At 42.9% G+C, this 27,870-nt stretch overlaps 1 protein-coding gene across 1 annotated transcript; it reads left to right on the top strand.

Moving 5' to 3' along the window:
- The first annotated feature begins 6,086 nt into the window (after positions 1–6,086).
- On the top strand, positions 6,087–27,702 carry LOC310865224 (uncharacterized protein). Its single transcript, XM_083774250.1, has 11 exons — positions 6,087–6,276; positions 16,641–16,976; positions 17,104–17,418; positions 20,511–20,834; positions 21,915–22,013; positions 22,387–22,452; positions 22,538–24,368; positions 24,858–25,031; positions 25,217–25,375; positions 25,595–25,644; positions 26,534–27,702. The coding sequence occupies exons 1-11, from the start codon at positions 6,153–6,155 to the stop codon at positions 27,118–27,120; spliced, it is 4,065 nt and encodes a 1,354-aa protein (XP_083630376.1). The 5' UTR covers positions 6,087–6,152; the 3' UTR covers positions 27,121–27,702.
- The last annotated feature ends 168 nt before the right edge of the window (positions 27,703–27,870 follow it).

The raw sequence follows: 27,870 nt of genomic DNA on the forward strand, positions 1-27,870 counted from the left end.
AACCTGGAACGGGGTCTCAGAGTATGACTATTGGCAGAATTGCGGAAAGTTTCAAATATTTGTCGGCCCCGTTTTTATTTTTCACAAGAACGGTGGTTGTTGTAATTACCAGAGATATATAATATATATAATCGGCCAAATTGTCCATAAAAATGCCATATGGGTCCATTTGTCTTTCAGTGGTTATGGCAGTGACTCACTGAAAGCGTCATTGGACACAATTGGTTACATCAAACCTCTAGTCTATAATTATGGATTATATGTGTCGGTGGGTCGGGACCCATTTGTATGGGTCGCGGTTAAATATTCCTGTTTTTTATGATTATTTATCATTTCAAAAATAATTTATGTTTTGCACACTTTTACCTTTTAAAAGATCACAAATGTGCATTTAATGTACTGTACTTGATTACAGGTTTTGCGGTACTATTACTATACTTGAGTATTACTTAAGTAATATGCCGATATAATGCAAATAGTTTTGTATTTTTTACAATATTTTAATACTGTAGCAAGACTTTTACTCGTAACAGTATTTCTAGCTTTTTCAACCTATCGTCATATTGTTCCTCAGGCGTCATTCACACATACCAAACACCAATCAAGCAAATGTTTGGTCGTATTTTATACATCTTATACATTTGAAAACTTGTGATAAGGGACAATTCTGCATAATTAATACTTTTACTTTTGTTTTCCATTACTGGTCTCAGAGGAGGGCTGTGGACAGTTAAAAACCCTGTCTATACCAATGACATCATCAATAGGCAGGTTTGGTACTTTCATTTCATAAAAAGATTTCAAACATGCAAAAAAGGAGGGATCAATTATGTGTAGCCTATACTATACATACTTTTACTTCACAATGTAACAAACTGACTAGGGAATCATGCAACACTAATCGATTGAATGAAAATTGTATCTTTATTACTAATTTAGTAAATTAATCAATTAATATTTGGTGCATATTTGGCAGTGCCATATATTTTATGCTCAAGCTAACATGCTGGGGAGGAAATTGTACTCATGTTCGCCTCTTCAGAGCATACTGTACTCCACTGTATACCGACCCATTGTGGGTTAAATTCAGGAAGGCAAGTGTGTATAAACTTCAGATTACTTAATGAAACTTAAGTCATCTAAAAGTATGTGTCGAGTACTGAATGAGTCTCAGAATTCTGTCATTATGCTGCTGTCTAACCCCAGCTTAGTGTTAACTTAAGATATGTCTATACCTTTTGGAAACACTGGTATGATTGTATATTGTAAAAGCTGATGTTTTTATGGTATAGGGGTGTTCTTTCTGTATGTTTCGTGTTTTATATGTGTTTTGTTTTTAATGGACCCCTGAGTCTAGACAAATAAAGTTTGATTGATTGATTTGATTAATTATATGCAAAAAAATTAAAGACTGCACATTTCAAAATCCTTTCACAATAAATTGCAGAATAAATGCAAATAATCACAAATAGGAAATCGCTCTAACATACTAGTCCTGAATTGCTTATTACAAAGCAATTGCCAAATAATAATAATACAACATACAGCCATTCAAATGAAAACATATATAGGAAATATATATATAGTAAAGCATTACACTTGTTTACAATAGGGTCCACCATTTTTAATTAATCAGCTATCAGGTATCTTGTCTTGGGTGTACAACTTGGGCAATGGCAGGTATGTATCACCTTCCATATTGCTTACTTCTAGGCCAGTCAGCTCAAAGCTCTTAACAGTTTTCTTTGTTCCCATGGTCTGCCAAAGAAATGCAGTTCTGCGTCCTTTACCATTAAGCTGCCTCATGAGCTTTTCTGTACAGAATGTTTCTGTACTTCCTGGGTCCAGGAAGGCGTAGGTGAATACACTTCTTCCTCCATTGCAAAGTTTCACCGAGCTGCCACTATAGCAAGTATGCAATCTTTACCAGGCCCGGTTCCTTCACCCTCTCCAAGTGACACCAGAGCGCTGGTGACAGCTGATGTCGTCTCTTGCTTATGCTGTTCTGCCCCGTTAGATTTGACCATCTCTGGATTGAATCCATTCATGTGCAGAATAGTAGTGTGTGTGTGTGTTTGACCTGGCAATTCTGAGAGGTCATTCTCTGTGTACAATTACAGCCCAAATGTCCTACTCTCAAACATCCGAAGCATATAGTAGGCCCTTCCCCTGCTTGTAGATCTGCTCCATTTAGATTCTACAGCAGTTCTGGGTTTTGAAGTCTTCACGTTGGCAGGTGAGTCTTGAATGTCACCAAAAAGCGGGTCTTGCAGTATTCTTGCTTGCTTTTCCATACATTTAACCAAATTGGTCAATCTTGCTCTCCTTTGAGTCTGCTCCAAAATGTCACAAGCCGTGGTTCTCCAGTTTTCCCTTTATTTATAAGGACACTTATTAGTTTCAGGTTAGAGCTCAAATCCAGCTCCTCTATATCATCCAAATCTCTCATTGCATTACAGCAGCCTCTCAGAAAAAGTGCATAACAATAAAGTAGCTCCATGGGTGTAGTAAAAGTAGATTTTTATATTAGAAGCTAAAAGGAGGGAAAGGATGAAGTACATTTGGTTGGTGTGGTTAATAATTACGTGGAAAGAGAGTAGGCTATAATGATCATAATATACAGATCTACACAGATGGATCAGTAGATCCAGAGACAGGTAGAAAAGGGACAGCTTTTGTAGTCCCTGGGTTAAACTGTGCAATATATAGACGGGCACCAGATAAACTGGGGGTATACACAGTAGAAATGTATGCAGTACTATTTGGCTTTACAGTGGGTGGAGGAGGCAAGACCAGAAAAGGTGGTGGTGTGATCAGATTCGAGCTCGCTACTAAAAAGCTTGATGTCATTCAGATCAAAGTGCAGAGAAGACTTAATGTATCGAGCGTGCTTCACGTGCACTGTCTATAACCTGATCCAAAAGCGAGTGGAAATACAATTCATGTGGTGCAGTGGCGTCAACTCCGGGGGTGCACAGGAGCAGAAGAACCCACTGGCAAAATAATAACACAACACAAGGGCTCTTTTAAGAGCTAATAGCAGCCAGCCGCAGCGCAAATATGCTGGCTGCACCCACTGCCGTTATAGGAACCTTCCGCCACTGCATGTGGGCACCAACTACCAACCACTCAACCAGCACATGTGGGGATTGAGGGAAATTAAACAGTGAGTGTTAGCCAAGGAAGCACTGCCAAGTGAGGAAATAGAGGTGGAGATTTATATTTAAGTAAAGCAGAGGCTAAATCAGTGATATGGAAGAAGGTGATGGAAGAATGGCAGCAAAGACTGGATGGAGAAGGAAAAGGAAGGCATTATTACAATAGTCAAAGTAAAGTGGGTGGAAGTAGAAAGAACAGTAATGGATGTACAGACAAACAGCTTCTGGGAAAACTGGAACAGACTTAATAAGCTAAAACAGGACGAACTACCCATCCAAAATGGAGATATATGGGTAAACCATTTTTCTAGCCTCTTTGGCCCAATCGAGAAGAACAAAGAACAAAAACAAATAAAAGATAAACTACAAAACCTAGAGTCAGCCATAAAAGACTACCAGAATCCACTAGATTCCCAAATCAACCTAAAAGAACTACAAGACAAAATAAAAACACTTAAAACAAAGAAGGCCTGTGGGGCAGACGGAATTCTAAATGAAATGATAAAATTCACCGACCTCAAATTCCAACTGGCCATATTAAAACTCCTAAATATCGTGCTCAGCTCTGGGATTTTCCCCAGCACATGGAATCAAGGGCTGATAACGCCACTCCACAAAAGTGGAGACAAATATGACCCAAATAACTACCGCTGGATTTGTGTAAACAGCAACCTCGGAAAGATCCTCTGCATGATCCTCAACCACAGAATTCTAAATTTCCTGACAGAAAGCAATGTCCTGAGCAAATCACAAATTGGCTTTCTACCAAAATATCGCACAACAGACCACATTTACACTCTCAACACCCTAATTGACAACCAAATAAACAAAAACAAAAGCAAATTATTCTCCTGCTTTGTCGACTTCAAAAAAGCATTCGATTCAATTTGGCATGAGGGTCTGATGTACAAACTGTTGGAAAGTGGCATTGGGGGGAAAACATATGACATCATAAAATCAATGTACACTAACAACAAATGCGCAGTCAAAATAGGCGAAAAGCACACAGACTTTTTCCCCCAAAGCCGTGGAGTTAGACAGGGATGCAGCCTGAGTCCAACACTCTTCAACATATATATCAACGAATTAGCAAAAACGCTAGAACAATCTACAGCTCCAGGCATCCTCTTGGCAAACACAGAAACCAAATGCTTACTTTACGCAGATGACCTGCTGCTGCTGTCCCCAACCAAGGAAGGACTACAGCAGCAACTCGATCTCCTACACAATTTCTCCCAGACATGGGCACTGACAGTGAACCTAACCAAGACTAAAATCATGATATTTCAAAAAAGGCCCAGCCGCCAAAACCACCAATTTTTCCTAAATACAATCCCACTAGAACAAACTAAAAACTATACCTACCTTGGCCTAAACATCAGCAGCACAGGGGACTACAACCAAGCTGTAAAGGACCTGAGAGACAAGGCAAGAAGGGCATTCTATGCCATCAAAAGAAACATCAAAATAGACATCCCAATTAAAACATGGCTTAAAATACTGGACTCTGTGATAGAACCAATTTCCCTCTATGGTTGCGAGATCTGGGGACCATTAGCAAACCATGACCTTGAAAAATGGGATAAACACCAAACCGAGACCCTACACACAGAATTCTGCAAATCCATTCTCCGTACCCAGCGAAAAACACCAAATAATGCATGCAGGGCAGAATTAGGACGATACCCACTCATAATCAAAATAAAAAAGAGAGCACTTAAGTTCTACAACCACCTAAAAGAAAGTGACCTAGATGCACTCCATAACAAGGCACTCACACACAGTGAAACTCTAGAGAGATGCCCCCTCAGCCAGCTGGCCCTGGAACTCCGGGCACAAACACAAACAGAGCCACGAGATAGAAAACCCATTGGACTAAACCAAATTATAAAACAGCAAAAGGAAAACTATCTGACACACTGGAAAGTGGCAACACAAAAGCAGAGTAAACTAGAATGCTATCTGGCCCTAAACAGAGAATACACAGTGGCAGAATACCTGAGCACTGTGACCGACCCAAAACAAAGAAAAATCTTAACTAGGTACAGACTCAGTGAGCACAGTCTCGCGATCGAGAAAGGCCGTCATAGGCAGACCTGTATCCCGAGAGAAGACAGACTATGCACCCACTGCACACTAAATGAAGTAGAAACCGAGCTACACTTCCTAACCATCTGTCCATTGTACCAAGACATCAGAGACACATACTTCCCACAGATTACAACCACACACGGAGATTTTGAAAACATGACCAATGACAAAAAACTCCCATATCTGCTGGGCGAAGTACAACAATGTGCAAACACAGCAGCAAGATTTGTGAGTTGCTGTGATAGGAGAAGGATATCAAATGGAACACAACCACCGTAAAGACTAATCATTGTGTATATGCCTGCACTATACCTGCATCGAGTGATCTTGGTACATAGAAGTTGATCTATTGAAGAATCTGACAAAGTACATAATTTTTGTTTTTGTTTTGATTGTATTGCTGTATTGTTGTACTGTTCTTTCTGCTTTGGCAATGTAAACGTATGTTTTCTCATGCCAATAAAGCCCTTTGAATTGAATTGAATTGAATTGGATGTAGAAGAGAGGAAGTAATAATAACACGGCTATAAAGTTGGGTTAAATAAAACATTGAAGGTGATGGGCAAACATCCTAACCTGACTTTGCCAGATGGGGGCGGTATTGGGAAACAAATTTGTGTAGCAAGCTTCTTGGATCTGGCAGCGTCAGGTTACAAACATCCTACAGGTCTATTGACAGTATCAGAGAGAAAGAGAGTGTGTGGCGGAAGAGATGAGGGGGGTGGGAGTTGAAGAAATCACTTTCAATAAGTTAATTGGTGCAGCAGAGGATAACAGAGGCACGGTGATCAGATTTATTAAATAAACTGGTTTATGGGAATAATGGGATAGACTGAAAGTAAGAAATGTGAGAGTAACAGAAGGGGCCAGAAGGATACCAGTCTACCAGACGACTCAACAAAGATGGAGGTCGACTCGCTGTCGCTGTTCTTCGCAGTAAACGGAGTTTTAACAGCATTAAAGTCGCGGATTAATTTCTACATGTTGTTGGTGCTGTGGAGCAGCGTCTGTAACACACCTGTGACAGGTAGGCCTACACTTCATTCTCATTTACAGTACTCACTTTTACTAACCGTCTGAAAACGAAACCAAACGTACACTGGGAAAACAAACAGGTGTGGTTTTCACTGTTCGTTCCAAATGGATTCAATGTATAGTTGAATAGGCTATTATACTTATAAGTTATAACGCTGTAGCCTATTGTGTGTGACTAGCTGTCCAGAGGACTAGGATAGGCTCTAGCGTCTAGGCTATGCTTTATTGAAGAGGTACAAAATAAAAGGTTAAAATGTGGATCCCCCCCCCCCCACCCCCTCAGTAGCCTAAGGGCCAGTGAGCACAGAGAGGAGTTTCACTCAGAACGGTTCTGGTTGCCATTATTCCGCCCAGTAGGCTAGTACAGGTATAGGCTACTCAACGTTTTTGGCTGGGGACCCCCTCTGCGGGGACCCCCTACATGCTTTGGCCATGTCTCTGGGGACCCCCTACATGCTTTGGCCATGTCTCTGGGGACCCCCTACATGCTTTGGCCATGTCTCTGGGGACCCCCTACATGCTTTGGCCATGTCTCTGGGGACCCCCTACATGCTTTGGCTGTGTCTCTGGGGACCCCCGGACATGCTTTGGCCATGTCTCTGGGGACCCCCTACATGCTTTGGCCATGTCTCTGGGGACCCCCCTGGGGACCCCCTACATGCTTTGGCCGTGTCTCTGGGGACCCCCTACATGCTTTGGCCATGTCTCTGGGGACCCCCCTGGGGACCCCCTACATGCTTTGGCTGTGTCTCTGGGGACCCCCTACATGCTTTGGCTGTGTCTCTTGGGACCCCCTACATGCTTTGGCTGTGTCTCTGGGGACCCCCTACATGCTTTGGCCATGTCTCTGGGGACCCCCCTGGGGACCCCCGGACATGCTTTGGCCATGTCTCTGGGGACCCCCCCTGGGGACCCCCGGACTGTCCGGGGTGATGACGTAAGAAATATATATAGTATATAATATATATAGTATATAGGCATATACTATATACGTATACATATATACTCTATACTCTATACTGTGTAAAGTGTGTAGTTGTAAGTTGATTAGCGGTATACTGTGGTTACTTTGCACCAAAAACCGTGACAGCTGTCCCGCCATTTGATGTTTATGCAAGAAAACAGCAAATCTGTGCCTGGTTTGCTGGGACCAAATGACCACAAATGACCATATTTCTTACGTCATCATTAAGAGCTAGTCGTGACCACATACTCTGGTCCCAGCAGATCAGGCACAATTTGCTATTTTATTTTTGACTGATTATGTATATAGTATACGTATGACTAGCTCTAAATGATGACGTAAGAAATATATATAGTATATAGGCATATACTATATACGTATACATATATACTCTATACCAGGGGTAACAAACCAGGGGTTCGCGAGCTACCAGTAGCTCGCGGGAACCTTTCAAGTCGATCCCGAAGTGTCAGACTGACGGGCAGCCAGCCAATACACAGCAGAATGTCGTTCGCAAAAAAGAGCAGATCTACAAGCTAACAACGTGTAGAGGCTCGATGCATTTTAGCTTGAAGATCTGTTCCCCTTGCTTCCACCGCACCGCCCTCGGCCCTCCCCCTTTTAGCACTCTGTGCTCATGGGCTGTGTCCTGTGTGTCTGTTGTTCCCTCGCAGACAGCACAGAGCTAGCCTGGTTAAAGGACCACTTCACCACTTTTCAACCTATCTTCATATAATAGGTCCTCACTAATAATCATGATAAAATGGCACGATTTTTTTCTACTCGGTCTGTGTCTCATAGGAGGGCTGTGGGCAGTTTAGAAACAGTCTTCCAGTGACATCATCATTAGGCAGATTATTTTTTAAACAAGATTTCTTTACAAAAATGTTTAGATTTTCATTATCATGAGAACGACGGCTTCCATTTTCGCATTGCAACTTTTCAGGACTAGAAAGCCTGCAGTTTCTATTAGCTTGTATTCCCCATCGATGATGTCACTGGAAGACGGTTTCTGGACTGCCCACAGCCCTCCTATGAGACGCAGACCGAGTAGAAAGAAATTGCGCCATTTTATCATGATTATTAGTGAGGACCTATTATAGGAAGATAGGTTGAAAAGTGGTGAAGTGGTCCTTTAATAAACCAGACCGAATCAGCCGTTGGCAGCACAGAGCGTCAGAGTGAACGCAGCATGATAGCGTCCCCGACACGTTGAATACTAAACTAATTTGTAAAGTTCGAACGCCAACTTTTAACCAAACGTGGGAGAAACACTGTGCACGGCTGAACGCACAAATAAAGAGTGCACTCGGCACTCGCGCACGCACATAACGGATTATTATCGATCAAAACAATCCTTAGCGTCGCTTACAAAAGCATGTGTTGCACAGCATGAATGATAAGTAATCACCGATCTGGCTGGATAAATATCACTATGACAAAGTGTCAAAATGTTTAGTGCCGCTGTCAAAACATGACACAGTGAGAGTTGAAGATTCTAACTATTGGAACAAGAAAGCCACAGTTTTGAAGGAAGTGGGTCCTAGACAGGGCTTGACGCGTAGCTCATGGATGCATGGATGATAGACAGACTATCCGTTTTATCCTGCTGTTCTATCATGGGATATTCGATGCAGGGCAAGATGCTCGATTGTGAATTAAATTGTAACATTCTCCTTGGCTTTGACTACTTCAGACAGAACATCTGACACACAGCTACAGTAGACTATTCATTTACTATGCTGTTAACTTACTCGGCTGTCTACCGTTGCTCGTTAAGCAGGTCACATAATGGATATATGGACCACTGATATTTATCCAGCCAGGTCGGTGATTACTTATCATTCATGCTGTGCAACACATGCTTTTGTAAGCGACGCTAAGGATTGTTTTGATCGATAATAATCCGTCATGTGCGTGCTAGGGGTGCAACGGTTTTCGGTTTAAAACCGAACCGTTCGGTACGGCATGCACGGTTCAATACGCTCTAATGAACCGCGCTATTTCGGTTTGCATTAATTAATTTCTTACAGCTGCGAAGAATGTATTTCTCGGTCACACACCGGCCTACTTAGAAGTCTAGCACTCTATCGGTCACACACCGTCCTACTAAGAAGTCTAGCACTCTTTCGGTCACAGAAGTGTAGCACTCTGTCGGCCCACCCCCCCCACAGACACACACACACACACACACACACACACACACACACACACACACACACACACACACAGAGAGAGACGGCATGATGAGGAGAATCCAGCCCTCGTCTTTAAACAACTTCTTGAAAAGACCTCTCTGTGGAATAATTATTGATCGTCATACACAGAGACACACACACAGCGGAGTAACCTCGAATGAACAGGCTTCTAAGCACGCATCTTTTTAAGTTTGTTCAGATCTGCTTCTGCATCTGCACTCGCTGTTTGAGTGCTAAAAGGGAGAGAGAGAGCAAAAACAACTCGTTGTTTTTTCGGAGAAGGAGAAGAATATTCCGTCTGAAAAGTCCCAACAAAATACTCCTGTCCAATCCATGACTGTAGATAGAAACCCTTCTTCTAATAATATAAGCATAATATCGCATGCAGAGATCTTTATTGTAAACTTTTGTAAATGTTTCTGTGCGACACGGCACTCTGCTGTGAATTCCTCCCCTCTCTCCCCCGCTCTCCTCTCCTCCCTGCATGTGCTGAGTCTGCACCACGTGTGAGTGCATAGGTGCATTATTTTTCCCTTGAACATAATATTGATGAGGCACATTAAAATAGCAATATAAGGTTTTTTCCCCCCTTTAAAATAATGAAAAGGCAGAAATGCCTAATAAAATAATATATGCTAAAAAAAGAATAAAAGAAAATGCTATAAATAAACTTTTTTGGTGCAAGCCAGTCCCTGGACTTATGTGTGTGGGTATGAGCATGAAAGCAGCATGGTTGTTTTTCCACCTGTACCTGCAACCTAACACACACACACACAAACACACGCACATATTAACTGTATATATGATGATTTTGTGTGTGCCAGGAGGCTACAGTACAGTACAGTAGAGGGTACAGTAGAGGGACCGGCACACAGAACTCTGTCATTTCTCAGCCGTTTCGGACACGGGGCGGCATTTCGGAACCGGCCTGCCCCCCCCCCCCCCCCCGGGAACCCCCACACAGAGTTGCACCACTCACTTCACAAATGTGTGATTTTTTTATTTTACTGTACCGAAACCGAACCGAAACCGTGGCCCCCATACCGAGGTTCGAACCGAACCGTGGTCTAACTGAACCGTTGCACCCCTAGTGCGTGCGCGAGTGCTAAGGATGTGACGGTTTCCGGTTCAACCGGAACGATCCGTTTTCATCTAGTAAACCGGATTAATTTATTTAAACCGACCAAACCGTATTTTTATGTTTGCCGACGGAAGCGGTCGCAACGCTCGCCGCGGTGCTCAGGCTCACTGCTGGCTGCCTGTTGTAGCCTGCAGAGCGGCCAGCAGCCCAGTACACACACACCAGGTGGGTTTCAAGTGAATGGGGGCAGGGGGGTGGAGCTGGGTGGACCACACAGTGTTGTTTGTTTACAATAAAGTTTCAATAGTCACTGTACAATACTTTAAAACAGTTGTCATGTTGCACACAATCAAGGTCATAGCAGCCGCCTGTAGAAACCGCTCTCCTCCCCAAGCAGCAGCCCACAGTTCCCGCACCGTGAGACCGCACAGTGGGAATGCTATAGCATTGCAAGAAGCTAAGGCTTAGCTGCTAAGCTAACACAACACCAGCCATGGTGGTGATGTTAGCTAACTTAGCTAATAGCTTAGCGTAGCTTGCTGCAGCTTGGCAGTTCCTTCATCTCTGCCTGTAATTTCTTATTTTGTTACCCCGACACCGGCGCTGCAAAAACAGACAGATCTACAAGCTCTACAATCTCAACTCTTAAACTCCAGCTAGTCCCACTCCGCTTAACTCCAGGCTGCATGAACAGTGCTCGAGCGCTCAGTTTTCTGTCCCCTCAATGTCGCAAATCTGGGAGTCAACTTCAATGGCTCTTCGAGTCTTCTGCACAGCGCAGCAGTAGCTTTGCGTTAGTCAAAACTAAACAGACAGCGAGACGAGCATGTCGACCGTAGCAATGAATGGAGAGACCTATTTGGAATGATTAAATCCATTATTGGCCTGGAGAAAGTTACAGTCGCGCCGCCTCCTCCTCCTCCCTGGCACATTAGCCATGTGCTATATGACGTTTTGTTTACCCCGCGACAGGGGAGAGGGGTTTCTCGTCAGCGAAAAGTCAAGCGGCCAGTGGCTTTAAACAGTAGGTACAGTTGCTCACATTTGGACTGGACACTGGACACGACAGCGATATGTTTTGGACTCTCATGGACCCTATATAGCTGGCCTGGTGCAGATGCATCACGATGCGTTAATTGTTTAATACAAATACAATGCTTAAAGAATTGATCCCAAGTAGGCAAGAAAACATTATGGCTTGTTTCCATTTGTGTGAGCATTGAGAAATAAAGACAAATGTGTTAAATCTGTCACTTTGTTGTCCAAATTATGGTGTTTACACCGCTATGGAAAAAAACGAAAATGACTCAAGTGCGCCCTCCAGTGGCCAAAGTCGGTTTTACCGTTTCGGTCGGTTTTTTATTCAATATCGACCCGGTTTTGTAATTTTCAAACCGTCACATCCTTAGCGAGTGCACTCTTTATTTGTGCGTGCAGCCGTGCACAGTGTTTCTCCCACGTTTGGTTAAAAGTTGGCGTTCGAACTTTACAAAGAAGTTTAGTATTCAACGTGTCGGGGACGCTATCATGAACTCGTATGACTGACTCACATCTTAATGACACCCTCAGACTGGCAATCACTAAATATGAACCAGATTTCAAAACGCTTGCAGATAAAGTGCAGTCACAGTAGTCTCATTAAAGGTGGGCTGACCCTGTCACCATATCTGTGCAAATATATATGGTCATGTTATGCCTATGTCATTTGAACATCTGCCAATGTGAATATTCATTGAAATGAGAAACAAAATATTGTGCTGTAAAAGCAATTCATGTCCTTTGCATTTTGTTTTATTTAAAAAAAACTCAAAGAAGTTTATTTGCATTTTGTCCTAATATTTTTTATTTCTAATACATTTGTCTTAATATTATTCGACATTGATAATATAACTTACTATAAGTTTTTATTCTAATTTAAGCTTTAGTCTTTGTGTGGATGTGTGCACATGCATTGAGCCTGTCAGAAATAGCAAAAAAAAAGTGTTTTTTCTAACACGTTTTAGTGGTAGATCTTGGCTTACAATTGGGAATAAAATGGGCTCTTGGGCTTGAAAAGGTTGGTTACCACTGCTCTATACTCTATACTGTATAAAGTGTGTAGTTGTAAGTTGATTAGCGGTATACTGTGGTTACTTTGCGCCAAAAACCGTGACAGCTGTCCCGCCATTTGATGTTTATGCAAGAAAACAGCAAATCTGTGCCTGGTTTGCTGGGACCAAATGACCACAAATGACCATATTTCTTACGTCATCATTAAGAGCTAGTCATACATATACACACCACGTGCTCTGGTCCCAGCAGATCAGGCACAATTTGATATTTTATTTTTACTGATTATGTATATAGTATAGGCCTATATGTTTATGATAAAGGTTATTCTCTTAAAACAACATTTAGGCCTATATGTTTATGATAAAGGTTATTCTCTTATAACAACATTTAGGCCTATATGTTTATGATAAAGGTTATTCTCTTATAACAACATTTAGGTCTATATGTTTATGATAAAGGTTATTCTCTTAAAACAACATTTAGGCCTATATGTTTAAGATAAAGGTTATTCTCTTAAAACAACATTTAGGCCTATATCTATATGTTTATGATAAAGGTTATTCTCTTATAACAACATTTAGGCCTATATCTATATGTTTATGATAAAGGCTATTCACTTAAAACAACATTTAGGCCTATATGTTTATGATAAAGGTTATTCTCTTATAACAACATTTAGGCCTATATGTTTAAGATAAAGGTTATTCTCTTATAACAACATTTAGGCCTATATGTTTAAGATAAAGGTTATTCTCTTAAAACAACATTTAGGTCTATATGTTTAAGATAAAGGTTATTCTCTTAAAACAACATTTAGGCCTATATGTTTAAGATAAAGGTTATTATCTTATAACAACATTTAGGTCTATATGTTTAAGATAAAGGTTATTCTCTTAAAACAACATTTAGGCCTATATGTTTAAGATAAAGGTTCTTCTCTTAAAACAACATTTAGGCCTATATGTTTAAGATAAAGGTTATTCTCTTAAAACAACATTTAGGTCTATATGTTTAAGATAACGGTTATTCTCTTATAACAACATTTAGGCCTATATGTTTAAGATAAAGGTTCTTCTCTTAAAACAACATTTAGGCCTATATGTTTAAGATAAAGGTTATTCTCTTAAAACAACATTTAGGCCTATATCTATATGTTTATGATAAAGGTTATTCTCTTAAAACAACATTTAGGCCTATATCTATATGTTTATGATAAAGGTTATTCACTTAAAACATAGGCCTAATGATTATTATCAATAAATTAATAGTATATCCATATTATCCAGCAATATGAAAACATCCTCAGCATTAACCACATGAACCCCCACTAAGCCTGGGGGGGGGGGGGGGAAATACACCATACACCAAAAATAGATCTATAAGCAACGTGAAGTCCGTATTGTGAGCTTGTAGATCGGCTACTTTTGGTAAAGAATTACCGAAAGTAGCTGATCTACAAGCTCACAATACGGACGTTTGGTGTTAACAAAAACAGCAGTCCAATAAATTGCTTAATGAGGTTTTCATGTATTTTTCGGCAATTCAATAAAAGTGTTTATATTTCATGGCAGGAATTAATGAATAGCCTATTAATAAAACATGTGTTTGTGAGTTAATGACACAATGAATGTGTCTCACGTGCATTATATTTAGCCTACGTTTGTGATTAAATATCACATATCGCAAATATATTCTACAGCAACTGGTGATACAATGAATCAGAATAGTAATACTATTATTATTATTATTATTATTATAGGTGATACAATGAATCAGAATAGTAATACTATTATTATTATTATTATTATTATTCCCATTTTGGGCGGGAACCCCTTTTGGTGTTTTAAACATTATGTTATAATTTAGCTATTGAAAAAATAGCAGATCTACAAGCTCATTTTCAAAATTAGCAGGGGCCTATTTCACAAAACTTGGATTAACTAATCCAGGATTTAGGCCAAAGCCAGGCTTATTAAATCCTGATCTTTACAGCCTGGTTTATTCCGTTCCACTAAAGCCAAGCGAGGCTCAGAATTGGTGGATTTGGCGAGCCGGGATCAGCAAGCCTGGCTTAATAGACAGTCTGGCTTTTTGTCTCTAGACCCCTTATGTGGATCACAGATTTACTGATCCTTCTTCTTCATGCGGTATTATGGCAGTTTGCATCCTTAATAGTTGCATTACAGCCCCCTTCTGTATATCTCATTATCTTTACTAATCTATTCAAGACTTACTGATACAAGGACTTAAGCTTCTAAAATAAATACTGCTGCTGTAATTAAAGAGAGAACATACTCTCAATAGTGGATAGACTGAATGATTAACTACCCCAAAAATATAGTTTACATTTTACCACTACTATTAACTTAAAACAGAATTCTTAATATTGTAAGCATAATGATATTGTCGCATTGTGATATTTGGCCATAACTCAGGTCCGGGTCATGGGTTCATGTAGCATGCCAAAGTTTGTGCTATTGCCATTGAGAATGCATTGGGCGTTTAAGTTAAATAACTCAGAAACTACAAAACATTTCAAAGTAAAAAGTTCCAGCATGTGTCTCCACAGTAAGCTGAATTTTACAAAGTGTGAATGGAGTTTCTAGGTGAAAGTGATTTTTTTAAGTGCCACTATCTGCCTATAAATGTCTCAAATTTGAAAGCACTATATTTCTAAAACGATGAAACATTTCAAAGATTCCTTTTCAGGCACACATGTCCACCGTAGGATGAACCTAAATAGGTTTGAATGGGGTTTCTAGGTGTAAGTATGTAGGACTAGTAGTGGGTGAAACGTTACAATGGTAATATGTTGTAAAACAATGAGTAATGGTAATATTTAGTGGTTTTCACTTTTACAAAAAAAAATTATAATAATATAATAATTCTTCTTAACCGTGCACTTGCACGACAGCAAACCTATTCATGGGGAACATTCACCAAAAGCAGCTGATCTACAAGCTCACAAGCTGTCATGATGTTGTGCAGCCGATATATTTTGGTTATTTGATTTTATATAGTGCTTAAATTAGTCCTTTAATGCAGACCGATACAAATAAGGCAACATAAACCCATAATAATTGAATAAATCTGGAAAACATCATTGGTTTGTGATCAGTTTGACTGCTTAATGAACAGTAAAGACATCAGGATTAGGTTAAACCAGGCTGTTAGCCTGGTCCGGAGCAGGCTAAGTCCAAAGCATTAGTTTCCATGGTAACTTATGTAGCATCACTTTCATGAAACCGAATCAAGCCTCAACATATCCAGGTTAACTGGTTAAGTTAATCTGGCAAGATCAACCAGCTTTCATGAAACCGGTTAAACACTGATCCAGGATATATTAAGCCAGGATATGTGTTAAAGCCCGGCTTAATCTCTAATCCAAGTTTCGTGAAATAGGCCCCAGACCTACAAGCTCGTAGCGCGCCACCGAGTGGCGCGCTACGAGCTTGTAGGTCTGCTCATTTTTAATAAATCGTGAAAATGTGGCGCAAAGACATTTTATAAATTTCGACGTCAGGCCTAAATGGGTTAATATTTGTATTATTATTATTATTATTATTATTATGGGTGATACAATGAATCAGAATAGTAATACTATTGCAATTGAATATACCGGTACTTCTTTTATTATAAATGGAATAAAACAAATTGCAAATAAATGCACTAGATCATTAATCTCGAGATCTGTAGCTTCGAGATCCGCCAGGGAAGAAAAGAGAAGGAAAACAAACATTAAAAAGTACATTTGGGGAGGGCACGGTGGCACAGTTGGTAGTGCTGTCGCCTCACAGCTAGAAGGTCCTGGGTTCGATTCCTGCTCGGGGCGCTGTGGGTGCTGGCGGCGTGTTTCCTCCTCCGCGTCATCAGTGCCCATACCCGAAGGCGGGGTTGGCGAAAGGGCCTTTCTGTGTGGAGTTTGCATGTTCTCCCCGTGTCCACTAGGGTAGGTACCCTCACAAAAACATGCAGTAATCCTGGTCACTAAACTGCCTACCTTTCCTTTCCTTTCCCCTCGTGGGACAATAAAGTATATCTCATTTGGGTTGTGTTTTTAGGACTCCAGGTCAACGGGTCCTCTCAACCTGTGCTGGCCATACTGGGAGGCGAGGCGATCCTTCCGTGTCTCGTTGACCCTCCGCTCAACATGGAGAGACGGTCAGTGTTGTGGACCAGAGCTGACCTGAACCCACCAAACGTTTACGTTTTCCAAGATGGACGTCCCATTACCACCGTCGTGAACCTCTTGTACAAACGGAGGACGTTCCTGTTTCACGAGGAGCTGCAACACGGTAACATCTCCCTGAGGCTGACCGGGGTGAGGCTCTTGGACATCGGGACCTACCGCTGTTTCGTTCCACACGTGGGCTACAGTACCATCCAGCTCCGTGTTGGTAAGATTTAATGTTCATATTCATAACCATAACCGTGTGTGTTGGGCCTTTAAAAAAAAAAAGGTGGTTATTCTGGGCTTTGAAATATCAAAAACACTAAAGAACACCAACATGTATTCATTTAAAGCTGGAGAGCCAAGAGACGACAGAGTGAAATACCTTCCACCACGAGGCGGAGGCATCCGCGTGGAACTGTTCCCAGACTACCGCTCTGTTCCTGCAGCCGTCACCAGCATCCTGTGGAGGCACGGAGGCGACTTGGTAGCGGAGTGGTATCTGGTTGATGGTCTGGATTACTACGGGACGTTTAGACACCGCTCCACACTGGACCCAGACACCGGACGGCTGGTCATCGACAACATGACCGCAGAAGACATCGGGCGGTATTCTGTGGAGATCAACGAGAGACTTCACGGCAAGACTTACCTGCTTAAAGAGATGAGTAAGTATGACTCGTCTTTATGGATCTGTTATTGTCTGTCCTTTATGATTTGTTCTACTCCCCTGGCGCACCGCAGCGATACGGGTCCCTGACAGGAAATATGTTCAGATGGGGGTCCGCAGACAAATACATTCATTTTGGGGGGTTATGGCCTGAAAATGAGAACCACTGGTTTATACAACATTGAGAAACAAGACCAACTAAGCAACTACACTTTAGAAACAAGACCAAATAAACAACTACACTTTAGAAACAAGCCCAAATAAACAACTACACTTTAGAAACGAGACCAAATAAACAACTACACTTTAGAAACAAGACCAAATTAACAACTACACTTTAGAAACAAGACCAAATAAACAGCTACACTTTATAAACAAGACCAAATAAACAACTACACTTTATAAACAAGACCAAATAAACATCTACACTTTAGAAACAAGACCAAATAAACAACTACACTTTAGAAACAAGACCAAATAAACAACTACACTTTAGAAACAAGACCAAATAAACAACTACACTTTAGAAACGAGACCAAATAAACAACTACACTTTAGAAACGAGACCAAATAAACAACTACACTTTAGAAACGAGACCAAATAAACAACTACACTTTAGAAACAAGACCAACTAAGCAACTACACTTTAGAAACAAGCCCAAATAAACAACTACACTTTAGAAACAAGACCAAATAAACAACTACACTTTAGAAACAAGACCAAATAAACAACTACACTTTAGAAACAAGACCAAATAAACAACTGCACTTTAGAAACAACAAGCCCAAATAAGCAACTAGGGGCCTACACTTTAGAAACAAGCCCCCAAAAACACTACCCGCAACCAATGTTCCCTCAAATTGTTTTTGGTCTGAGCAAACACTCAAACCTCCTGAGCAGACATCAGCAACTACTGAGCAAACATTACGTCACCTTGACACTAGCCTCAGTACCAGGCTTTCATTTTTGTTGGTGCAAAAATTGAAAGCCTGGAGGAACGCATTGGCCGCTCTGGTCTAAAAGTGGGAGTCAACCCTTCCGGGTGGGCGTCGCTCCAAATGATGTGACGTAGCGCTGCACTAGGGGGGAAAGGAGGGGCCGGGGGTGACGGACAGATCGATGAGATCCAATCAGGGCGTGCGCAAATCTGAGCCGCGACCCGCCCCTCTAGACCAGAAACCTAACACATTAGCTCAGGCTACCTTGACACCAACTATCCAAACGTTAGATAATGCGAAGTGAGCGCCCCTCACTTCACACAGGTGTGATTTTTTTCTTTTTTCCAAATGGATTTTGGTATAGGCCTACGAGTGAATTAATGAATAGTTACATAAGGTTACGCAAGTTACAACATTTTTATTTTGTATCAAGGCTAGGAATATTCAGTTAGTCTACATATCAGTGGTTCTCAACCTTTTCAGGCTGTGGTCCCCCAAAGTAATCATTTGAACTGGGGACCCCCCACCCAGACAAGCAACAGAATGGTTCCACAGATAAATATTGTGAAAATAGCCAATCTACAAACTCGTTGTGAACTTGTAGATCGGCTATTTTCACTATTGTTGCCTCTTTCTTTATTATTTAATAATATGGCCAATGTTTGACCAGTTTTTATAGCATGGTTTGCTGATTACCTTTGATGCAGTAATGGTATTTTTCTTTTAGAGCCTTTGGCTTTGAGGTATTCTAGAAGTCTTGAAAGTCCTTAAATTGTCACTTCACTGTCATCTGAGGTCCCCCCCCCCCCCCCCCCAAATCATGTGGGGACCCACAGGTTGAGAACGACTGGTATATGAATACTCGATATTGCTTTACATGGGGGGCATGAGAAAACGTAAACTTTATTGACACACACACACACACACACACACACACACACACACACACACACACACACACTAAGACGAGTTTGTTGGTGTGTCTTTGAACTCCTAGTTTCTCAGATTGTCGAGCAGCCCCTTATGGCCCCTACTACGCCAGCTATGGGCTATTATTATATGTAGCTCTACATAGCAGAGGGATTGATTGATTGAAGAAAGCTGTATTAACAGATTAGAGAATTACAGAGAGAGGTTCCATATGGGACTAGACCACTAGAGATGAACGTTAGCTTCCACATGTTGTTTCATTCACAAGTACACCGGACTGCAGGCTTGTTGTGCTGTAGTGATAACCACGTTAGCTAACCAGCTAACGCGAAGCTAACGTTAGTCCCCCTCTCGTTGTTGTTGTTGTTGTTGTTGCGCACAGCCGTGCTTTTATCCACACTTCCATCCGTTCGCCTTTTTAGATCTAAATGTCCCATCAACGCACGGGTCCTCAGGCGCAACGCGATCTTATCTGGTTCTTGGGGTTTCATTAACACTGACTGCAGTGCTGCCTGCTCCGGCTGTCTCCACCTCTAAGTTCGACGGCGCAGTCATACACAGGAGGAGTATGACTGCGCCATTAAAAAAAAAGAGAACTTTTTTTATTTATTTTACACCAGCGTCGGTGTCTGAGTGCGACAGATTTCAGTTGTGCGCGAGAGCATTTGGCCATGTGCGCGTGCGCACGGGCGCACCTTAGGGGGAACATTGCCCGCAACTACAAATATTTACATTCCCAAAGTCACTTATAACAAGCAGACATGGCAACACTGTTGTTGAAATGTTGAAGAAAGGGGCGTCGATTCCCTCCAGCCTGATGGAGGGGAAAGGAACTGGTCTCTATACCGCCTCCCTCTGGCCAGCCGGGGCGCCTGATGGAGGGGAAAGGAACTGGTCTCTATACCGCCTCCCTCTGGCCAGCCGGGGCTCCTGATGGAGGGGAAAGGAATAACTGCTTGGAATAACGTGTTCGCGTTCCTTCCACGCGCTACGTTTCCAACTGGGGAAACTCAAACTCCCTCTCCTGTCGGGTGAAAAGAAGGGGCTTGGACTCCTCATGCATAGAAGGAAGCATGAGGTCAGTTCAGGATCAGCAGGTTGCAGTTGCCTCAGCGTGTGGGTGTGTGCATGTGCGCGTGCCTGCACATGCGTGTGCGTGTGTTCATAAATAGATGTGTGGTGCCTTCATTCTTCATGTCTTCATTCTGTGTCCTCAACAGAGAGAGTCCCACATCCAGAGCTATCCATCGTGGCACCATGTGACTCCAACTCCAGCAACTGCACGCTGCAGTGCATCGTATTGGGAGACGTCACAGAGTGGGGCGTGGTCGTCTATCGATGGAGGTTCCACGGTGAGAAATGGACTCGACCCAAACCCAACGAGACCAGGATATACAACGATGAGGAATGGAACGGACCCGACTCCCGGACGGTGACGATCAGCGACGACGAGGAAGGGAGAAAAGCTAAAAGAATATCCTGTGCGATAAAGAACTGGTTCAGTGTGGAGCAGAGCGACGCTGTAGACAACCCGCTTTACAAAGGTGTGTGTGTGTGTGTGTTTGTTTCAGATTTTTGGACTTAAAGCTGGACTTAAAGCTGGACTTAAAGCTGGACTTAAAGCCGTAGCGCGGCACCGAGTGCCGTGCTACGAGCTTGTAGGTCTGCTATTTTTGAAATATCGTGAAAATCTGCCGCAAAGCTTTGAATACGTAACTCAAATATTTGCTTCTGGGTGGGGGTCCCTGGAACAACACATTTGGAGATGGGGTCGGTGGCCAATTACAGATAATTCTGTGCAGCCATTGGCTCCTTGACATGAACAAGTTTGAGAACCACTGACATAGAATTAAGCAATAAGCCACGAGAGGTCTCAGGTTACCGGGTATTTTACAATGGCTGGGGGCCATTGTAAACCCCCCAGCCATTGTAAAATACCCGGTAAGCCGGGGCCTCGAGTGGCTTATTGCTTTTCTAAAACGGTTACAAACATATAGCAATATTAACCTAATAAACTTCACTTCCTTGTTTTGCTCGGCAAGTAGCTTATGTGCCGGAGAATAGCGCCGTATGAGCCGGGCGGTGCTTACACGCCCGCACGGCATGGGTTCGTAAGGCAATCAAGCGCGCCCCTTCCCCAGTACAGCTACAGAGATGCGGAATCAGCTAGGAATGATATAAAGTGATTGAAGGTGTGGGTTATCGGTGTAATTTACACCGGTCACGTGACGTTAACCAGCCAATCAGAATCAAGTATTGGGACTACCCGTTTTAGAAACATGAGGGTTTTTCAGAAAACTGTCAGGATTTAGAAGACATTTGTAGAATCGTCCTCAGGTCTAAATGGGTTAAACAGCCATTACTCCAGTTTGCAGCATAAGGTCCCAAACCAGGTGGCTGGCCGTACGGACTTCCACTTCCATGGAACTATAATTCCTACTTCCGGTTTGTCTGATTGTCTTGAAACTCCTCCCACAACTCTATGAGGGGGGTGGAGCTAGATGGTGCAACCCGGAAGTGGATCTGTTCACGTCCTGTTTTGCTAGGAAGCATTCGCAGGGAAATTACATTTTTTTTTAAAGAGATTTTCTTTTCTATTTATGTTTTCTATTTCTGTCTTTCAGCTAAAGGACCACCAGGCAGAGGATTAAGACGTGGGATTATTGTTACTCTCTTCATGTACGCAGTAGCACTGGCAACTTTAATCTGGAACAAGAAACCTCGTGAGTCTTTAATTTATTTTTAACTAGATTTATTTACAATCTATATTGATATAAATCCATCCATCTCTGTGTCATTATGTGAAGACGAGAATGATCCTATAGAGTCTCCTCACTGTCAAATCACTGCCTCACATCTCACTGACCAATCACTGTCTCACATCTCACTGACCAATCACTGTCTCACATCTCACTGACCAATCACTGTCTCACATCTCACTGACCAATCACTGCCTCACATCTCACTGACCAATCACTGTCTCACATCTCACTGACCAATCACTGTCTCACATCTCACTAACCAATCACTGTCTCACATCTCACTGACCAATCACTGTCTCACATCTCACTGACCAATCACTGTCTCACATTTCAGCTTTGACAGAAGAAGAGAAGAAAAGACGACACAGAGCTGCCAAACTGAGAGCTGCCAAACTGAGAGGTGTGTGTGTGTGTGTGTGTGTGTGTGTGTGTGTGTGTGTGTGTGGACAAGGCTGTTAAACATAGAATTGCTTTGTTCGCTACAGGTCTGTTGAAGAGAACACCAGGATATCGTCACATCACTGACTATGAAGAGCAGCTTCAACGCAACATGAACAGCACATATCTGAGTGTAAATTTGGGCACACAGTCTGAGGTCGTGTTTGAAAACGTCTTCGCTCCGCTCTACAATGTAGACATCCAAAGAACAGACATCCACAGCCATCATGAGGCCAGACAGATGGAGATGAAGAAGGCAGGAGAGGGAACAGAAATCCAACTTGTTCAGATGTTCAAAAACCTTTCTGGACGAATCATAAGAACAGTGCTGACCGTTGGCTGTGCAGGAATTGGGAAAACGATCCTCGTACACAAATTTATGTTCGACTGGGCCAAGAGATGTTTCCCCCAAGACCCACACCTCGTGTTCCCGCTCAAGTTCCGCCAGTTAAATATGCTCAAGGGACAGAAGTTTACTTTAGCACAGCTAATTCACAGCTGCATCGCGGAAACCAGATGTATTGAGGAAGACGTTCTTAATCTTATCTTCACTGAATTGCAGAAGTCAGGAGACTACAGCAACAGCCCCTTCAAAGTCATGTTTGTTCTGGATGGTTATGATGAAAATAACTTTCAGTTTGATTTCAGCAAAGAAATTGGCCTCATGAATGTCAACAACTCTTACCCAGTGGAAGATCTCCTTGTAAACCTCATCAAGGGAGAGCTCCTCCCCTCTGCTCGAATCTGGATAACCTCGCGACCTGTAGCAGCCAATCAGATCCCTAAGGAGTTTGTAAACAGGATGACAGAAGTACGAGGGTTCATCAGAGATGACCAGAAGAAGGAGTTCTTCGAGAAGACGTTCAGTGATGAGACCCAGGCCAGATCAATCCTCTCACAGATCAAAGAATCAAAGATCCTCCTCACCATGTGTGAAATCCCAGTCTTCTGTTGGATCCTTGCTACCGTTGTGAAGAACATGGTGAAGAACATGGGGACGACATTCAGGCTGCCCAAAACCCTGGTTGAGCTGTTCTGCCACTTCCTGATGTGTGTGATACAGCGGGAGAATCCTAAACAAGGCGAGGCAGACAGAGGGAAGCTCATAAAGTATGCAAGAGAAGTTCTTCTGAAGCTGGGCAAGCTGGCGTTTCACCAACTGGACAAAGGCAACATCATTTTCTATGAGGAGGACCTGAAGGCGTGTGGTCTTGATGTGAACGTGGACTTGAAGAACCTGGGCTTTTGCACAAAGTTCTTCAAAGAAGACGGTTTGTTCTTCCACAAAACGGTCTACTGCTTCGTTCATCTGAGCTTCCAGGAGTTTCTGGCTGCAGTCTACCTGTCCCACTGTTTCACTCAGAAGAACACGGAGGTCCTGAATACATTCCTGGGAGATGATGGTTTCAACAGTGACAGTTCCCTGTCTGACTTCATGAAGGCTGCTATAAAGAAAACCCTGCAGAGTGAGAGTGGTCGCCTGGACCTCTTTGTCCGCTTCCTTCATGGTCTCTCACTGCAGTCCAACCAGAGTCTGTTAGGAGGTCTGCTGGGTCAGACAGAGAACAGTCCAGAGGAGATCCAGAGAGTCATCGACAACCTGAAGGAGATGGATGATGCCTCTCCTGACAGATGTATCAACATCTTCCACTGTCTGATGGAGATGAACGACCCGTCAGTCAGTCGGGGGATCCAACAGTACCTGGAGTCAGAGAACAGCTCAGGGATGGAACTCACTGTGCCCCAGTGTTCAGCTCTGGCCTCCATGCTGCTGATGTCAGAGGAGGTTCTGGAGGAGTTGGACCTGCAGAAATACAACACATCAAAGGAGGGGGGACGGAGACTGGTCCCAGCTGTGAGGAACTGCACGACAGCCAGGTTAGTAGTGTGGATGTTAACATGTTAGATCACTATATACTTCATTAATTCATTCATTCATAGAGAGAGAGAGAGAGAGAGACCCTCACTTCATATTTATATACATATATTAGTATTGCAATCCAATTCAAGTGTGATTTGTGTTTAGTATATTTAGTGATATCAGGGTGATTTTGCCATGGCATGCAGTCGTACAGACTGTTCATCTGTTGACAGAACATTTCTTCACTTCACTGCCATAGAGTGGAACAACAGCAGCGAGTTGGGATCGTTTTAATTATTTAATGTTTGTATTACAATCAAATGACAACACTGGAAAGTTATGAGCACATTTAAATTAAATGTGTTACTCACTGCCTCTATTTGCTTAGTTAGAAAAGTATCCAAACACACACATTTCAGACAGCACCACAGGGAACCTCCTTGACAGTGAACATGGTCTGTTCTGTTTTGATCATCTCTGATTTTACATTTAATCTGTAATTACAGACTTGTTGGCTGTGACCTCGGAGAGAAACACGTTGAAGTTGTGGCTTCAGCTCTCAGCTCCAATCCGTCCCATTTGAGAGAACTGGACATGAGTGGAAACGTCTTGAAGGATTCTGGACTGGATCTCATCTGTGCTGCACTGAAGAGCCCAAACTGTTGTCTGGAGACTCTCAGGTCAGATTCATTTAACATTTTTATTTTTATTTGGTTAAGTAAAGTTCTGTTATAGTAAGTGATTATGATGTAGTTATGATGGTGGTAGTATGTTATTCACATGCAATGTGAATCACATTATCTCTCTCTCTCTCTCTCTCTCTCTCTCTCTCTCTCTCTCTCATCTGGTTGTATTCTTCATTTAGACTGGAGAACTGCTTCTTGACAGAGAGATGCTGTGAAGTTCTGGCCTCAGCTCTAACTTCTAATCCCTCCCTCCATCTGAGAGAATTGGACGTGAGTCTCAACATGGTGAATGAGTCAGGAATGAAGATGCTGCTCTCTGCTGGGCTGGAGAATCTCAAGTGAGTAGACCCTGTTGTGGGGCCCGGTTTACAGGAGAACCCTTTACTATGTGTGGGTAATGTTTGTGGGGCATCACCACTATTTTGCTAGTTTCAGACATGTGATGATTGATGCATTGTTGTTCTACTTCCTACAGAGTGAAACACTGTAGTGTCAGCTAGTGGAGACGTTGTGTTAGACAGTCAGACATTGATCCATTGTTGTTCTACTTCCTACAGAGTGAAACATGGTGGAGAAGATCGGTTCAATCCTCATCTCATTCAAGGACGTGAGTATCTCTCACTATTGACATCTTATACAGAGTTTTTTAACACCTACTGTATAGTTTGGTAGACTTCAGGGCTGTAGTTGTAACATTGTTGGCTGGGTTTGCTTTCACATTGTAGTTTGTCAAGCACGCAGTCTGGCGTGCACACAGTGCATCTTCAGGCGTGTGCGTGTTGGTCAAACAAGGATTTCATACTCCTTAGTGACACGTTGCAGACAACTACAGCCTTGGCTGAGAGATAAAGCCAGTCAATAGAAATATGTGGGAGATCGGAATGACAAACACTCACTCACGTGTTCTCACTCACATATTTGAATGTGGGCCAGATATGGTAGGCCTGAGGCCTATATTGCTAGGCCTGAGGCCTACCATACCGGCCTGACCGCTCAATAAAAGAATGCTGAATTAACTAGCTTGTATTGGTAACTTTGACTGCACAATAGCCTCCCATTTAACCTCCTTATCTAGTAGTCCGGCAGTCGAGGTTTACGGGTGGGAATATAGTCTTTTTTTATTGCCCTAAAATATTGTCTATATACATACATTCATGAATCCACTTGCTGACCGGCTGAAAGTATTGGGCTTTTTTATAGGGGTTTCTTGTGACCATTAACATCCTATGGCAGGCAAAGATGTCAAACTTCCATTATGTTTTAACCCATAATGGGCAGGAACCTTTTGGTGCTTTAAAGCATTATGTTATACTTTAGCTATTTTTGAAAAATCGTGAAAATGTGCCTCAAATCTTTGAATATAAGTGTGTGTGTGTGTGTGTGTGCGTGCGTGCGTGTGTGTGTGCGTGCGTGCGTGTGTGAGAGAGACTTGGTGCAAACGTGTGTGTGTGTCAGTGAATGATGTAATTAATGGTTACTGTGTGTTTTCTCATCAGATTCCCAGCGTCTCTCATTGGACACAAACACAGCACACTGTGACCTCACTCTGTCTGAGGACAACAGGAAGGTCACACGGGTGGAGGGACGACCTCATCAGTATCCTGATCATACAGAGAGGTTTGATGGATATCATCAGGTTCTGAGTGCAGAGAGTGTGAGCGAACGCTGCTACTCTGAGGTAGAGTGCAGTGGAGGGGTCCATATAGCAGGGACTGACAGAGCAATCAGCAGGAAAGGACGTGGTGATGACTGTTGTCTTGGATACAATGGCATGTCATGGAGTCTGGAGTGTTATGACAGTTACTATGTCAGTCACAATGGTCAGAGCACTGACCTCCCTGTCGTTCCCTCTAGACGCTCCATCAGAGCAGCAGTGGATGCTGACCGTGAGGACAGGGAGGACGGGGTCTTCAGAGTAGCAGTGTATGTGGACCGTCCCGCTGGGACTCTGTCCTTCTATGACGTGTCCTCAGAGGACACTCTGACTCACCTGCACACCTTCCAGACCACGTCCACTGAACCCCTCTGCGTTGGGTTCAGGTTGTGGCGTGGCTCCTCAGTGTTTCTGTGTGAGCAGAGATAGAGTCTCGATGCGAGCGAGGGTCACATCAGGTCGCCATGGTTACTCCACATGTCTGAGTGAGTCCAGGTTGTCATGGTTACCATGCACCGTCGCCAGTACGCCTGACATCATGGACTCCATATTTGGTCATGAGTGACTCCTCATGACATCATGGTGACATCACACTGATGATGTATATAAGAAGCACAGTGACAATCTGTCAATCAAACCTTGATGTGCTAAAGAGCCCAAGATAGGGTTTGACCTCCGACCTCCAGGTTGATAGGGTTTGACCTCCGACCTCCAGGTTGATAGGGTTTGACCTCTGACCTCCACATTGATAGGGTTTGACCTCTGACCTCCAGCTGAACATATTTTGTTCCAGGAATCTCCAAATTGTACATAAGTAGAATTGTTGCGCGCGCTCCAGTCCAGGGGAAACAAATATATATCCTTCCATAAATGCACCACGTCTCTGTGTGTGCACGTGTGTACGCACGTCTACGTCTCTGTGTGTGCACGTGTGTACGCACGTCTACGTCTCTGTGTGTGTGCACGTGTGTACGCACATCCACGTACCTCGAGAACTCTTCGCCCCACTGACTTCTAATGGTGACACAGGTGTTCCACAGTGTCCAACCCCCCCCCCCCCCCCCCCCCCCCACAGGGAGTGCAGTGTCCACCCCCCCCACGAGTCGGTTCTGACACACGGTTGTCCAGAACCACCACAAAAGGCCTCTGGTCAGGCTCTGCCAGTGGACCTAATGAGCC

The sequence above is a fragment of the Protomyctophum parallelum genome (genome assembly GCF_964188405.1).
Source record: "Protomyctophum parallelum genome assembly, chromosome: 10".
Lineage (NCBI taxonomy): Eukaryota > Metazoa > Chordata > Actinopteri > Myctophiformes > Myctophidae > Protomyctophum > Protomyctophum parallelum.

Excerpts from the sequence above, each read along its gene's own strand:
- LOC310865224 (XM_083774250.1), top strand. The coding sequence starts at position 6,153 with ATGGAGGTCGACTCGCTGTCGCTGTTCTTCGCAGTAAACGGAGTTTTA. Across the intron at positions 22,453-22,537 it reads GAGAGCTGCCAAACTGAGAG|GTCTGTTGAAGAGAACACCA; the intron begins GTGTGTGTGTGT and ends TGTTCGCTACAG. Across the intron at positions 25,376-25,594 it reads GCTGGGCTGGAGAATCTCAA|AGTGAAACATGGTGGAGAAG; the intron begins GTGAGTAGACCC and ends TACTTCCTACAG.